Below are 16,196 nucleotides of genomic sequence, written 5' to 3'. Positions count from 1 at the left end.
ATAAAGTTGAAACTCTTTGATCTCTCTGAGGTAGAAATCTGTTTGTTCACATTAAATTTTTTTCTGATTTTAGATTTTAATTAAAAATCAATTAACATACACTGTCTTGACATGAGCCCAAAGTACACGATTATTTCTCAGACGTAACTTATTTCGTTCCGTCAAAAAATAAAGTTTCGAAAGGAATTATTTTATCGGCGTGTTGTTTAATAAGAGTAAAAAACTTTTTGTAAGCTTTTGCAAAGCACTAGCGTGATTTCGTTTTGTGATATTGCTGCAGCAATTTGCTACGACAAAATAATTTGCTTAAAATAGCACGTGTAGACTAGTTTTAACTGAAGAAATGCAACAATATCTCTTTAACCTAATTGAAGTATATTTTGACTTTCTTTATTCTTGGCCTTTTTGGCCACATCTTGACACATTTACTGTGCGAGGTTTATTTTCCTTGACAGAACAAGTATTGGCTCACTGTCAAAAAAACCCCACAACAATCTGTGCAATTCGCTTTTCCTAGCTATTTCAGTTTTGTCCAGGCCTATATAGAATCAATGGAACAAACACACACTTTCCCCATGATGCACGCCGGAAAAAGAAAATTCCCTCGCAGTACGTACCACATAACTTAATTTCAGAAGATGGTCTTTATACTTTTGTTTTGATTTTAATTGTTCTGTAACAAACTATGAAAGCGAAACAACGGCAAATATCATGTCGACTGAGTACAGAGAGAATTAGATGGAGAACGACCTTTGGACGAAAGCGTTTCCGCGCCGACGTGATGTTTCGTAGAGTTATCACACCACTTATCTATCTGGTTGTTTTGTGAAGGTGGCTATTTAACAGCAGCGTCCCCGTACATTTTCTCACAAGCTCGTTTGTGACATTACACGGCTGTAGAGCGGATATTGAATTTGTTTTCGGAAGAAGTCAAAGACCCACTTTCGTCATTACGTGGGTGGTCATGGGGTTGCTTTCTAAATGGAATGACGTACTGTGTCGTTGGAAACACGCACGCAATTTCATCATCATGCAAACTCTACGAGAGGGGGGAGATGAGGTTGACTGGGTGAGTGACAGCCGAATTTATTAGCTGGAAATAAAGGCAAAAGTAAATTGTATAAAAAAAATACCGGGTCTTAATTTTTCTATTTGCTTTAATTTTTTTTCCTCCGCTTTTCTTCGTCAGTGCTCCAGTTACGAATTCTTCGTTTTAGGTCAGTTAGTCCGGACTTTTATGGATGGAAGTCCAGTTACCTGCTGTCCCAGCAGACTATGCGGGTAGTTCAAGAAACTAACCAACCTGACTAGTACTAACTAGCAGGCTCTCCTCAGATAGCCTCCTACGCAGCGCAGACGATCTTTGGGGTCGTCACGCAATCTTCTCCCCCACCAAGGGTCAGTTAGACTACGAATGGTCCCTCTTTCGCTTAGTCTGTTGTGCGTGACGCGAAAGAAACTGCGAGAAAAAAATGGCCGCGCAAACTGCATAGGAGACAACGGCTCAGAAAGTATGCACGCAGCCATAGCTAGATGACTGCACTTCAAATTCTCAAGTGAAATAGGAAATTCATGACTGACTGGAGAAACAAAAGAAGCCCGGAAAATTTCAACGTGAACTATATAGCTGATTTTATTGCATGACATAACGAGCTTTATCGGAAGAAAAAAATCACCACAGGATTCGGGAGATGATCTGTAACCATTCAAACTTTGTAATTACATGACATAAGATGTCTTTTAACATACGGTGAAGAGGTGTTTGCCGACTAATTAGTCTCTTGGATTAGGTCGATAAAGTACATCTCACTAGATGACCAGCTGTGCGAGGATGGAAGAAAAAGCCTCGCGAATACGCGTGCAAAGCGGAGACTGACGATTGGTGCTTTTTCAAAAACCGAAACCTTTTATAAATCAAGCGACCGAAGTTCAGCTCTTTGCGATCTGAGCAATGTCCGGTCATATCTGTCATGGTCTGTACTATACGAAGGATATTGCTCATCAGTTAGCATGATTGTATACATGCGATACATTTTCAAGAGGAAACATCCCAGCGTTTTTTAAAAGGCAAATTATGAATCAAAATGGCAAATAAAGAATTGCAAAGCGATACTAATTCCACGCGACGCTTTGCCTCGTAAGAATGTGTCACGCTCAACCACGTAACGCGCGATAGATGCGTAAGGTGACGTATTACCATTGTTGTACGTCGCCATTAACACGAAGGTACCACTCGGGGTCTAAAAGTTAAATGTTGACTGCAGTGGTAATATTTTACTCAGGCGGGAAATTTAAGTTTCAAAGCAATCATGTATTTTATTTCGACATCATCCACGGCACCGGCATGGAGGAAGAACAATCTCCTCCAGTGCCATCGGAGTTCAGCTCTACGCGTCTTGCACGGGTCACAAGCGCGTTCCTTGACCCGCACAAGAATTGGTATGTTTTGACGAAAGAACTATGTGGGGGAACGAGACCAGTTGACTTTTTAAAGAATGGCGTATTTAAGATTTTTCCCGATGAAGTCAAAGTAATCGCTTCGCGCGAACTCGAGCCCGCCAATTTATCGAGATGGAACAGACAGCCAAGAAATTTATGCGTGGCTTCGTCTTTTGGCCTATGTGCTGGTCTGTTAAGACAGAGGGAAATTCCAGCTGATGGTCTGATCAGTTCGCCCTCCTTCCAGTCGGTCGCAAGAATTATAAATTCTATCACCCTTGATTTGGAGCCATTGACGGCGCCGAGCAAAGTTGATTCTGGCGGGAAAATGGTTTACCTCGATCAACTCGAGAGCAACATCCAAATCGAGTCGCTCAAGGCTGAGATGGACGCACTCCAAGCCGAGATAAGAAATCTCCAGTCTCAAGTACAAGAAAAAACTCTGGGTGATTCCATCTCGCTATCAATATCTTCTCCAGAGTCTACGAAATCGCTGACTTGTTCGGGTCGATCATCGCCGACATCCCCATCGACAAGCAGCAGTTCAATTGAAGAAATTAAAAGCAGTCCACTAGGATCGACGACGAAAAAGAGGCAAATAGCAAAGCAATGCAGTCAGGTGATGGCTTCCCTCAACGACGTCAGTGAGAAGTATCGTGACTCAGTATCTTCTGTGTTGGGGAACGCGTTTATCTTCGGAAATGAAAACGAGAAAGAGCAAGTGAGAGATACAATTTCCGAGGTCGTGGATATGGTCTTGGATGCCAAGGGTCCCAAGAAAGGCTTATCTGATCTCTTATCATCGTCGACCTATGGGCGAATTATGAAATCCATGAGAGTTCCAGATTGGGCGCTTTTGTTTTTTAAGCTTCAGTCAAGGCTTCCTGACTCGGCGTGGCAGACATTGCTAAATTTGACGCAGCTTGGAAAGAGTGAAGTGAGTATACATTCTTACTTAATTTTATTTCTTTTCTTAATTAAATCAATTAACTTAAGGTGACGATATAAATTACTGAGGAATATTTGATGATTGTGAATGATCACCTGTACATCGTTTTTATCACTTTTTTTAAAAGAAATTTAATTACATATTATTGCAGAACAGCCCTCGTACATGTATATATAAGGAAGTAGTACATGTAAGAGCTCTATTAAGCCCCGATCTCTGTCAACAACCCCTGGTTTTAATAAGCCCCCTGTTTGAAAGTTGGTTTTTGTAATAAGCTCCCCTTCTCTAATAAGCCTCCCAACCCCTTTTGAAACATGAGATTTTGTAATTAGTCATCCCCGCCCTGTTCCCTCTTACAAAATCATTATGTCATGCGGCCCAGTTGGTTTGTTTTTAAACAAGTACACACTCAAACACATAGTACAGTTTGCTGCTCAAGGTTATTGAATAATAGAGTTTCACTGCAGTTGTTTGAGTTTTGTAAGTTTGTAAGTTTTGTATTTTAAGATGAAAAGAGCATGTTTGAAGATTTCCATTTCAATCATTGACATTAATTTGTACAGGAGAATTTGCCTGCCAGTTTCAAGCAAGATTTAGTGTGTCCGTCGAATTTCATTAGTACAGTAGGATAACTTATGCTATAGTTTAAATTTTTGTTTTTTAATAATTATATCCATCTTGTTAAGAAATCTGATGATACACCTGTGCTGCTCACGAAAAATGAGATCAGAGCCATCAAGAAGCTTATCTTCTCTGTTGTGAGGAAAACATTGAAGATTGACAGGATGAATGCTGATTTTGATGCATGTGATGTAGACCTAAGTGCAGTGCTGGTGTGGGCCATCCGAGAACAGCGCCTCTTCTCGAATGACACTGAGGATATGGAATTTAATATCAAGCTTGATGGCCGTCCTCTTGGAGGTGTGTAGAAGTTGTTTTGGTCTTTGTCCATTGTGACAACAATTGACAGGTTAATTAAATGCTGTCAAAACAATCGTTTGGCCTTGAACTCCAAAGTTTAAGAAAATATTATTTTTGCGGCTTGCCTTTAATTGCCATGTAGCTATTATATTTATTAGAATTACTGCCTTGGTCTTGGGACCTTAAGGCTGGGCACTTATTTCAGGTGGGCGCTTATTATTTTTTCAACATTTTTAGTTAGTAAGGACATTAATTTTTGGATAATAACAAAATAAAGGGCAACAAGTTCATTTTGCTTCAAAATAATGGAAAAAAGTGCAATAGCTAACATGAACAAAGCATAAGCAATATAAAAGTCCATTGACTGGGTCAAAAATCTGAGCAACTTTCAGTCAGGTTCACATTTCTCACTCGATTTTTATATCTTTTTCTATCTTATCCACTTTTTTTTATCTCATCCACTTTTTTTATCTCATCCACATAATAATGGCATAATGGCATAATAATGGCATAATCCATAATGGCAATGAGTGAATTCACCAGTGCTGCCCCTTCAATGTTGGGAGTCAGTGGGTGTGGGGGCTAATTCATAATTTTTGGGCTTTCAGAGTGGGAAGTTATTCAAATAAATACAGTAATGGCCTGTCGACTTCTGTCTTAGACATTCAGACCTGACATCTGTAATCTGCAGTGCTTTCGAGCTGGATATAGCTGTCTTTACTATTGATTGCTCAAATGGTCATTGTTTGGATTATGTATACGGAAAAATCTTTACAGAAGTATATTATATATCAGTGCCAGGTTTTCTCTAAGGCACTGAATTGATATATGTTATGATTCTGAAGAAGCTATATATGTGGGAGCAAAATATTATTTATCCTATATTTTTGTTCAAAAGGCAGAGATCAGGTAGCTGTGGGTGTAGCTCCCATTGGCTTTGCAAACAAGAGTTCAGCGAGTGCACTGTCCATCTACCCACTTGCTATAGCAAACTGTAAAGAGAAAAGGTCAGTGCATACATGTCATAATAATTAAGTGCTTAACTGAAATAAAGAAAATAAGTTAAATTACCTTTTCAGTTAATGTCAGTGTTATTCTCCTGTGGAATTCAAAGGCCTGGGTCAATGTCAGCACCACGTAAATTTGCATGTAAACCCTTCTAGGTCTGTGCTGTAGTCATGTGGGGCATTTGAAAACTTGAAAAATCCCTGTAGCACTTGTTAAATTTTGTGGGCTGTTTGATGTAGCGTATCTGGGAGGAGCACACTTTTTGAGTAAATATGGTGTCCCATCAGCCTTCTGCATGCTGACAATCTTATTTTTTTTAATTTCAAGTGAATGTTATTGACTCTGTATTGTGAGCAATTGCATTGCAGACAACCTAGTTGTTGAGTACACTTATTATGTGTTTTTCTACTTCCAAATTAGAGACAATTTAAAGCAGCTCCTGAGAAATCTAAATTCCCAGAAGAACTGCATTAAAAAACATGGCATTGTAGTGGATGGCAGAAAGTACAAAATCAAGTTCACAGGTATTACAAAATTCTTTGATTACTCCGTTAGATGTGTATCTTGAATGCAAACAAAATGAACTTGGACCTTCTGTTCCAAGCTCTCCTTTGATCAGAGTGGTGAACACATTGATTTTTCTGTATGATGTTTGTGCATTTATGTGTGAGAGGTGTTAAGTGAGCTGGGGCTCACTGTATTATACTTTGCTATCAGTACAAGTGTCCCTAACACCTCAAGTACAAATTTTTTACAGTAACTCTGGACTACAAAGCCCTGTTGCTTCTTCTGAATAAGAAAAATGATGAGGACTTCACTCTTGGTGGAAAAGGCTACAATGTTGAATGCTGTGCCTATTGCGATGCTGTTAGGGTAAACAATATCTCTAAATACAGTATGCATATCCTAGTTATTGTATTGAATATAACAATTATTGACTTCTGCCATTCATATTGATGTCATATAGACTAATTGCTGGCTTACAATTCAGATGTAAGTGAATAAATCTAGCTATGTCCAATTGTAATATTGTGTGATATTTAGAACTTGAAATCTTTTGCTGTTTATTTATGAAAGGCTTGTACATCACATGGAGCTGATCCCGATGAGGCATGTTTAGATTGCTTAAGATCAAAAGCTAACATTGGAAGGTAACTAAAAGCACAATTATTACAAGTTCAACTCACCCACATAAAGGATAGGCCCTGAATTGACCAAATTCCAGCACTTATAATAATTATCATTACGCACATGTATAGATGGAACAATGTTACATGACTATATAGTTCGGCCTAGCTACATATCTATGAACTCAAGGTTCTTTTTTGTACGTTATACTCCCCAATATTTTCTTACATTACAGGCCATAACAAAAAGTAATATCTGATATCTCAAGGTGAAAACCAACACTGTTTCATGAGCCAAAATAATGTGTCCAACTTGGAAAGCTTATTTTATGTACATTCCTGAAGCTTACATTCCAGAAGGCATTCTTGTTACAGCCAAATTCTGTATCCTGAAGATCCTTTAAAATTAGTATTTCCATGACAAGCTACTTAAGTTTGATATAACCAGACTCTGAGGGTGTGTTAACTTTTGAGGTACCTGCATGTACTATATGTGTATTTAATTCTACACATCCTTAACCTGGGCCACATTTGCAACATGGTATGCACAGTGTGTGTTAAAATATTGTTTTACTGCCAAGAGCATGGTATGTGTTGCTTTGGTTTAATCTGTTTTATCGGCTTGGTTCAATTCATAAACATCCTATAAGACTCTTGTAATTATAGCAAACTAGTTAACTACAGTAGCTGTGTTTATTATACCATTTATACTTTTTTTCTGTTGCCTTCAATATAATGTGTCACTGGTATACATTGCACTCTACAAGATCTAATGAACTGCTCAATCACAGGCTTAAAAAAAGTACCAGTCCAACCTCCCTTTTGTTATCTTCCAGAGGTTCTGGTCTTCGAGATGACCTCAACTTTCTTCTTGAGGAAGATTTGTGTAATGTCAATTTGTGTTCTCTGCATTGTGAAATGAGGAACTGTGAACAGCTTTTGGGGTCCCTAGGCTTGTTTGCCCATCGTATTGGAAGCCTCGACAAGTTAAATGAAGCTTTATCTAATTATGGGCCTGAAAACTGCAGAGGGTTTCCCCGTGTCACTGTCAAAGAAAGGAAAGGACAACAAACATCTATAGAAAGAGCAAACATACATGTGGCCTCATTCTCAGGTATAGTTCAGAACAAGATACAATATAAATAGGAATGTCCATAGGGCATAATAATTGGTACAGTAATCTTAAAGGTTTTTTCTCTTGGCATTCTTGTCAGCTGAACCAACAGACATTGACAGTCTCTGTATTGACTGCCTCACTGGCTGTCTACATGAATTAAGTAACCTATTTCCAGTGTGCACTATTACAATTTTGTTATGACAAAGGATTCTCATAATAACAAAATAATATTGTTCTTAATGTAAATCAGCTCATAAACCTTTATTTGTTTTTGTCACAGGATCTACTGAAAGAGCAATTTTGAGAAATTTTGAGGAAATTGTTGAAAGATCACTACCCCTTGAAAAAGTGAAAAAATACTTCCAGGAAAACCGTGGTTCATCAGAACAAGTGATCTTAGGCTATGTTACCTTCTTCGAAGAGCGTATTGTGGTAGGTCTTGACTTTTTACTTGGAAACTGACAATGAATCAAGTTCTAATGTACCATATTACAGTGTATAAATTTTTGTACTGTGAAAAATAATTTTTTTTGTCTTGGTTGGAGAACAACTTGATGGGTCGAATGCAGTCCTATAATCCTTGATTGGTTCTGGTATAGAAAGTAAAAGTAGCTAATAGTACTTATTTTCACCTTTTCTAGTTCATAAATGAGATACTCCAAAAAGGTACATTTGTACGTGATCTTGGCTCAGGACAAGAAACAGTCAACTTAGAGGACACAAAAGGTACTAATCTTGCAAACAAACTTTAGCTTTTAGTTGTAATTCTTTATTGTTGTGCAGTTTGACATGGAAAGTTGTACACAAGATGTGTAAAACTGTGGTGTGTACTTTGTGGTTCTGGTCAGAAGATACATCCATATGTGTTACCTACCCCTGAAGAGACAATTTTTCGAAAGGAGTAAAAATCAGATTACTGTAAAAGAATTTTCAGAAAAGTTGTCTATAGTACAAACAAAAAGCCCTTGTAAAGTGTACATTTTGCTATGACAGCCAAATTTCTTAAAGTTAAATCTGCACTGGTTTTATCTTTTAGAGTTTAAATTGTTTTTGGAAAACCATAAAGAGTATTGGGCTCTAAAGCAAAGAGAAGCAGATGAAAGGTACATGGAGTTAGCACAAGGCCAGGTGCCAGTTAATGAGCCAAAGCAGAAAAAGAGGAGGAAATCGAAGAAAGAAATGCTACCAGAACACACCAGGGATGATACTTTTTCAACATATGCAGCTGAGCTTCAAATTCAGTTTTTTGTGAAGGTAAACTATTATTATGAGACAAACGGCATTTGAAGTTCAGATTTCAAATACAGCTGTACTACCCTGTATGTTACAGGCAGTTTTAAAATTTTTGACCAGTGAGTGCCATTTTAAGCAAAGCTAATCAATATGTGAGCCTGAAGACCTCCTTTAATTTGTTCTCAGAAGTAGTCACAGTTTGGGAAAGGAACGTGATGCTGCTAAGATTTCAGTTACCATTTAAGCATCAAAAAGGGATTGAAATTATTATCACCATTCCCTTTAGTCTGATTTGTCAAGCCTGATCCATTCTGTTAGTGATTGAAATAGTAAAATCAGATGTTAATTAGCCTTCACTTATACAAGTTTTCTAAGGTGGAAATGCCAGCTTTTTTTAAGGCCAATCATGAGCAAAAGCTCATTTTAACTGTACTCTTTAAATGTCTAAATATTTCAAATTGTCCAGTCTACTTAAAAATGTGTTTACCCTATTCTTTATGAGGTACCAACATTCTCAGTCTTCCTGAGCAGCTTTCTACTGCCTATGACCTACACTCCTATAGATACTCAGCCACAAAAGCATGGGATAGCCTACCTGGCAATTTGAGAATACTCCTGAATCTCCATGATTTTAAATGTTATATCAGCCAACTAAATTTTAAATTGTGATCAGCTGTAAACATGTACATGTCTGTATAGTAGGGAGTGGGAGTTAATTATTAGCATGGACATTTATCTTCGTGGAGATATTAGTGTTTATGGCTACTCCGTAAATCAAAGGTGAAATAAAGTTTATGTGTGTATGTATGTAGGAGAAGTACCTAAACATACATGTACAAGTAGACATCTACAAATCTCTTATCGTAGCAATAATGATTTATTTCAGATCTGCAGGTATGCCTGCATGCCCCTCTGTAAAAAAACCATTTGCATGGCTCTGGTCTTCAACTGAATAATAACCCTGCCAAATATTAATTTCAGGTCTGTTGTGATTGGAGAGACATTGCCCTTACCATACGTGATAAAGTATTTAATCAACATGAGGAACAGTTGATAGACATCCATGATGTCAAGGTAACAAAATACTCTGTGGCTTTTAAGACAGGGGTTTTTTTAAGGGGGTTACAAATTTATTGTATTTTTCTTTGTATAGGAAATAATACCCATGCTGGAACTAGAATTTTAAGTTATTAATGGCATGAAGAACCATTGCTGCTACTGTTGATGTATCATTGACAAAAGGCATTGCAAAAAATGTGATCCAACATTATGCCAGGTAACACAGAGGTTCTAGGTTTCTTCTCTTCACTTTCAAAACATTGTATTCTTTTTGTAACTGAGTTGCTGGCCTTTGTAGTAGTGACAGTCCTTCATTTACCAAATTACAGTATTTGTGCACAAGTGCTGCTATCCCTAGGGCTGTTACTGTAGTAATCAGGAATTGTTGTGAAAGTTCCCATTCAACCATTGTCTTAGCATATTGGAAGATGACTTTGCATTTATTCATGGTCTTTGTTTCAGTGCAAAGAGTGGGGATTTCTGTTAAAGAAATTATTTGGCCATCACCTTGGCACAGGGGACTACGGACATCTTGTCGTGGACCACAGTGCAATGCTGTTGCGACATTTTCGTTCCCTATATAAATATTCTGGCCAAGGATTTGAGTCTTCACACAAGCTACACAGGCAGTTGTATTCCAGGGCCACAAATCATGATTGTTCAGAACAAGGCCAATCTTGTAAGTATGCATAAATTTTAAACATACAGAAATAACAAAAAATGAAAGTTAGTTATTGAAACCATGGAAAATTGCTTTATAGCTATGGTTTACAGCTACATGAAAAACTTATTGAAAAGTCTCTTTTTGCAACTAATCTTACCCTTGTAGAAACGAGTGATTCATGTTTGACATTATGGTGTCGTAGAATGCCTGGACAGCCAACTAAACACCTATTTGCAATCAGTAAATTCCATTGTTGAAAAATAACACTTATACACAAATTTTAATGTTGATGGAAACTGCTTTATCTCCAGCTTTTGCAAATTAGACATGACGTTCTGCCTTTTGAAATGGTCACATAGGGGCAGAGTTTTAATTTGAATATTTGTGTTCTGACTTGTCGGTTTAACCCGAGTAGATGTACCTTATAGTCCCACTTTACTCGTTGTTGTTGTAATACATCCAAGTTGAAATGGAATTGCTACAAGCAAGTGAAAATTTCCATTCATTTTCAGTGAACCAAATCCTTACTCACTGGTATACAACCATGCTTTTGTCACTGCGGTATTCATTCCAACAAGCAAGGGAATGCATCATTTCAGGTTAGTGTTGAGGGTTCTTTTTATGTTTATTTTATCAAAATGTATTTGAATTTGAAAAGTTTACACAGAGAGCTGGAACAGGTGTGAAACTGGTTCAGCCAGAATTGCATAAAAAGAAGGAAGAAAAATTATAATTTGTTTCATGCAGAGATGGTGTCCTATACTCCATTGCTATATGCAGCTGATTCGCGTTTGCTGCATGACTGAAGTTCATTGTTTTGCTAACCAAATTTACTTACTGAGTGTGATTTTATATTGTGTGTCCCTCCTTAGGCAAGAAGAAGTTTTTTTACCGTGGATGTGGCTGGAAAAGCATTGACATGAAATCATGGACAAAGGAGAAAAGAAACTGGATAACGATGGTTTGTGACTTATTTAACCAAATGTTTGGAAATGACTTTCTGGTATACACATACACTGCTGATCATGGTACCAAAGTTAGCGATGAAGATTTGTCAAGACTACTGGAGTATGATCATGATTATTGGGAAGTACAATACGCCAATCATGTACTGAATAATACGGAGCAATCATCTATCAGAGAGGGTGTAAAAGAGAATCTTTGTAAACCAAGACCCCCTCTCAACACTGACTTGCTAAATGATGTTCCTGCAAGCCTGTTCCCCGCTAATTTGGGCAATGACCAACGAGATGATATACCTGCAAGTGTGACGCAAAATTGCCAAAGTCAAAGTTCACCAAAGCCCAAACAAGAAATGCATGAGGACTCTGATGACTGCAAAATTGAGGATGTAACATCTTCACCACAGGGTCTTGCCAAAGATGTCTCCAACATAGAGGCCGATTTATGTGCTCCCTTGCGGAATGATGTCCCTCAAAATACTGTTCCAGAGTTTCAGAGTCACCAAACACCTGAGCAGGTGACTTGTGAAGACACCATCGATGATATGTCAGCAGAATCGCTTGTCAGTGGAGGTTCTTGTTTTCCTCCCATCACTGAAGGAGGGCGACTTGATGGATCAAACCAGGCTGCCTTACGTGTCTCTATGGATGAAGCCACCACAAGAGCGGAAGTGGCTGCACTATTCAACCTAATACCACCTATATCAAGTAAACCGTCCTCTGGTCTTCATCCAGTTCGTGATGCTACAACAATTTCTGATCCGTTCACATTGAATATGCGCCCTTGTGAAAATGTTGTCAAGGAAGCTGAAAAGCTTCTTGATGATGAAACGAATAAGGGAAACCATCCATCTGGTATCAACATAGTGGGTATTGGACAGTTCTCCGAACGTGGATTATCAGTTTTGAAACAGTTTTGCACCATAGCAAATACTAGACATAAGGTGTGTTCTGAGGCAAATTGGCTCAACCAGTTGAGGTGCTCATCACCAGATTTAGTGAGGATCCAGGAAGCCCTTTGGCACCAACCAGCCACTAATATAATCCTTAGGTTTGGAAAGAAAAGTATTGACGTTACTTCATTTGCAGATCTTGCATTGGAAAGGTATATTGACAGTTTTGTAATAGACATTTCCATAGGAAAGTACTTAGAAGAAGCAAGAATGAACGGAAATGACAATACACTTTACTTTCCTTCAGAATTTTATGACTGGATGAAAGCACCCGACATCAATTTCAAGAAAAAGTGGATGGCGAGAACAGCATCTGAATTGAAGAATTTCAACACCCTCCAGCAAATATTAGTCCCAGTCCATATGCCAAACCACTGGGGTTTGATTTATGTCAATTTGTCAAGGATGGAAATGTACTTTGATGATGGACTAAGATATGTTCCCCCATTTACAACCCTTCCCACAATCAAAGATTTGTTGGAACTGCTGACAATTATGTATCCATCTCATGCGACCCTCCAAACAAAGTTTTGGGTAAACTGCAACCACTTCAAACGATTTGGAATGCCAGATCAAAGAGTGAATGATTCGAAGATGATTGGTGCTGGGAGCTGTGGAGTTGGTGTTATCATGGCAGCAAGAGACTTCTTGGAGAGGGGCCCTTCATGTATCAACAGCTTTGCGTGGAGATACAGTGACATGGACTTGCATCGGAAAAACCTTATGCTTCAGATTCTTGATTGGGCCCACGTGTAAATTTAGTTTGTTTAGCTTGCAGTGACAATGCTCCGCTGCAGTTCGTTCAAATTGAGCTGTTGCTATCTCACACCAAAATTTATCTTTTGTTTCCTGTTGATTTAATTTCCTTTTCAACTAACTTTAAACTATTCTGTCTTTTTTGGGTGGTCAGTTCATTTGAGCTGTTGTTATCTGAGGGCAGAATATAATTCCCTTTTCAACTAACTTTAAACTATTCTGTCTTTTTTGGGTGGTCAGTTCATTTGAGCTGTTGTTATCTGAGGGCAGAATATAATTTCCTTTTCAACTAACTTTAAACTATTCTGTCTTTCTCGGGTAGTCAGCTCAGTTACAGCTTTTTTCTTTTCCTTTATTTTCGTTCGGAACTGCTACTGAAACATCAATATTCCACCAAATTGTTTTGTCATTGCATAAAGTTAACATCTGTAGCGTCTTGTTACACAGTGTTTTGACGTTATACTTTTTTCACAATCTCATATCCGAGAAATAAACATGGCCTCTTGTTTATTTGTAACTGGAAATTGCGTATTTTAGGAAAAATTTACTTTCGACACAAAAAATCGTAGTGTTAATTTTCCATGCCTGTTAGTCGAGAACATTTCCGGCCACCACAACAGTTCAAACTCTCTTGTAGCCCTTCCTTCACCACGTCCCACAACAATTTGAATTTGAAGCGTTGGAAATTTGTTCGCAGTACGTTCGTGTGCCCTTGCTTTGGCTGCTTCAAGTGCGGTTCTTCCATCTTGTTCTTCGGTAAATGCAGATATCTCCTCTTCTCCCAGGTAAGCCTTTTTTATATGCAGTTTTACGCCGCTCCGTTTCTGTAGGGCGTCAACCAGATCGCTAATGTGATAATCCCTGTACGACAGTACTTTGGAGGTTTCCCTCCATATAGGGGGGCGTAGATGTCTCTTCTCCCGTATGCTGTTGATGAATGCATTTGGCATATCCGCCAGCATAGCCTGGAAGTATTCTTGTGGCACGTCATATCTTTCCACGCGACACCATTTACCTAATGCCAGTAAAGGAGGAGTCATAAGAGTCCAAACCTTGCAGGATTGATACCTCGCTGCTGCCCCCCCCCCCCCCCCGAAAAAAGTCTTAATCATGCTCTCCTTTTGGACTAGTAAGTGTGCGTCTCCCATGTCATTCGTATGTTAAATTAAGTATTGAAAGCTTCCCATGCATTCAAATAAAATGGTCAAACCAAAAGAGGAGTGCATTCGTGAGTCGATTTGAATTGGTGACTTTTAATGCGTTTCAACGTATTACCTGAGCTCGTACCTACTATTGAAACAATGATGGTATTTTTTTCTCGACCGGAAGTACCATATTCCTGCAAATAGATTCAATCTAATATCACTTCCATAGATTTACTTCGCAAGAGATTTTATTATCTCGTCTATAGGATAACCTGCGATCAGGCCCAATTTTAGCATCGCTCTTATGTCCTCTTATGTCGCAATTCGCTAATTTTCGTTTCCCATGGGAAAAGGTTTACCATTGAAGCGAAAATAGAGCCTGGTCAAAGGTTATCTATAGGGTTGTTATTGCTCTTACCAGGAGCTTTGGGATGTAAACAGGAATTCATGCTATCCACAAGGCCCCCGATCCATTCTTTATAGGTCGCCGACCTGCGTCCTTTCTTGGTTGTTCGCGGAAGCTGTACGACTTCTTCGCCTTTGTAAAAGGGCAAATATGAAACCGTTTCCGCTTGGCTGTGTTTTACAAGTCTGTGTCGCAGAAGCGCAGCCGTTGTGTTGAAGGAGCAATGGCAAAGGTCACAGCGTGCCTTATATACCACTAAGGCCATCACTTCCAAACCAAAATGCGAAATTAACCAAAGAAGGCCCCCGAAAAAACTCAGATCTTGAATGTAGCTCTGCGATTATACACAATGTTGTGTTGCGAAAAGAGGGCTTTGCCAAGTAGGGGAAATGGAATGACATCTGTCAGTTTGGCACAATCACACAAATGATTCGGAACAGACAATTAGTATTTTATTGGGGGAGGGGGCACTGAATAACTTCTTTATCTCTTTGCCGTGAAAAGTAGTGCAACGTTAGTTGGATGATATTCTTCGGGTTCCTGATCGCTGTTTTTGTTTTCTCGAAAATTTTGCAGCACATTTCTTCAGTTTCTATATTTACTAAACTTTTTGTTTGAGAACTGTCGACTCCCACTACCCCACAGCAGATTCTCGATCTTTTTGAAAGGGATTATAGTTCTCACACGCTGGAACAAAGGATCAATAAGAGCCGGAAAACATGATTGTAGCATTTGCTCCTGAGTAAGATTTGATTGTATGCTGCTCTTTGAACGCATTTTGCATTTCGTGCTCGTCTCAATCTCCTTTCATTTCTGTGGGTGTTGGAAGCAAGGAGAATGGCGAGAAACAAGCGGAAGAAACTCGTAGACAGAGAGAAAATGAAAGGCATTCGGATTGAAGCAAAGAAACGATGGAGGAATAAGAAGGCGAAAGCCAAATGTCTCAAGAATGCTGTTGAGCTTGCTCGCGAGTCAGAAGCTAAACCTGCAGTTGTTGCCGAAGCAGTGCGACCGTCCATGAGCTGTCAGCTTCCCGAGCCAGAGCAAGGTTTTGCTGAGCCAAAACCGGCCAAGCATTGTGAAGCAAAGAAAAGCCCGGTCGTGGTAGATGTTCTTGGATCAACCTCCAAAACCAAGAAATCGGACGAGGCTCGAACTCGGGTATCTGCACCATTGAAAGAGATAAATCCTTCGGAAGTAGTGAGATCAGAAATTTTTTTGGGCTGTGGATCTTTTGGCACGTGTTACCTGGCCTACTACAGAGGGATTTCGGTAGCAGTAAAAGAATTTAAGCCTCGGCAGTCAAGGTCACAGGATGAGATAAAGCAAGAAGTTCTCAGAGAGGCTCAAATGATTGGCCAGCTCGGTGACCACCGTGGACTGCCTTTACTGTTTGGAGTTATCACTAAATCACTGCCGCTGCGACTGATAACTCAGTTCCATGGCCAGAACAACTC

The 16,196-nt window shown here is 39.0% G+C and overlaps 2 protein-coding genes across 2 annotated transcripts in view; both read left to right on the top strand.

The window, feature by feature from the left end:
- Positions 1 to 1,649: 1,649 nt before the first annotated feature.
- Positions 1,650 to 13,705, top strand: LOC149118393 (uncharacterized). Its single transcript, XM_089295489.1, has 14 exons — positions 1,650 to 3,376; positions 4,075 to 4,309; positions 5,208 to 5,316; positions 5,738 to 5,841; positions 6,075 to 6,190; positions 6,395 to 6,468; positions 7,281 to 7,558; positions 7,842 to 7,993; positions 8,203 to 8,287; positions 8,598 to 8,815; positions 9,776 to 9,868; positions 10,316 to 10,532; positions 11,030 to 11,116; positions 11,390 to 13,705. The coding sequence occupies exons 1-14, from the start codon at positions 2,252 to 2,254 to the stop codon at positions 13,186 to 13,188; spliced, it is 4,692 nt and encodes a 1,563-aa protein (XP_089151615.1). The 5' UTR covers positions 1,650 to 2,251; the 3' UTR covers positions 13,189 to 13,705.
- Positions 13,706 to 15,500: 1,795 nt separating this feature from the next.
- LOC149118392 (uncharacterized) overlaps positions 15,501 to 16,196 on the top strand; it is a 1,763-nt gene continuing 1,067 nt past the window's right edge. The window contains exon 1 of the mRNA XM_089295477.1: positions 15,501 to 16,196. This exon is cut by the window's right edge and continues 1,067 nt beyond it. Coding sequence (XP_089151603.1) covers positions 15,577 to 16,196 — 620 coding nt within the window. The 5' untranslated portion in view covers positions 15,501 to 15,576.

The sequence above is a fragment of the Orbicella faveolata genome, unplaced genomic scaffold, assembly GCF_042242905.1.
Source record: "Orbicella faveolata isolate gen_17 unplaced genomic scaffold, um_ofav_v1 contig_1, whole genome shotgun sequence".
Lineage (NCBI taxonomy): Eukaryota > Metazoa > Cnidaria > Anthozoa > Scleractinia > Merulinidae > Orbicella > Orbicella faveolata.
The sequence above is the reverse complement of the archived record's forward strand: the minus strand, read 5'-3'. Positions and strand labels throughout refer to the sequence as shown.

Coding starts and splice junctions, on each gene's coding strand:
- LOC149118393 (XM_089295489.1), top strand. CDS start 2,252: ATGTTGACTGCAGTGGTAATATTTTACTCAGGCGGGAAATTTAAGTTT. Junction 6,469..7,280: donor TCAAAAGCTAACATTGGAAG/GTAACTAAAAGC, acceptor GTTATCTTCCAG/AGGTTCTGGTCTTCGAGATG. Junction 8,288..8,597: donor CAACTTAGAGGACACAAAAG/GTACTAATCTTG, acceptor TTTATCTTTTAG/AGTTTAAATTGTTTTTGGAA.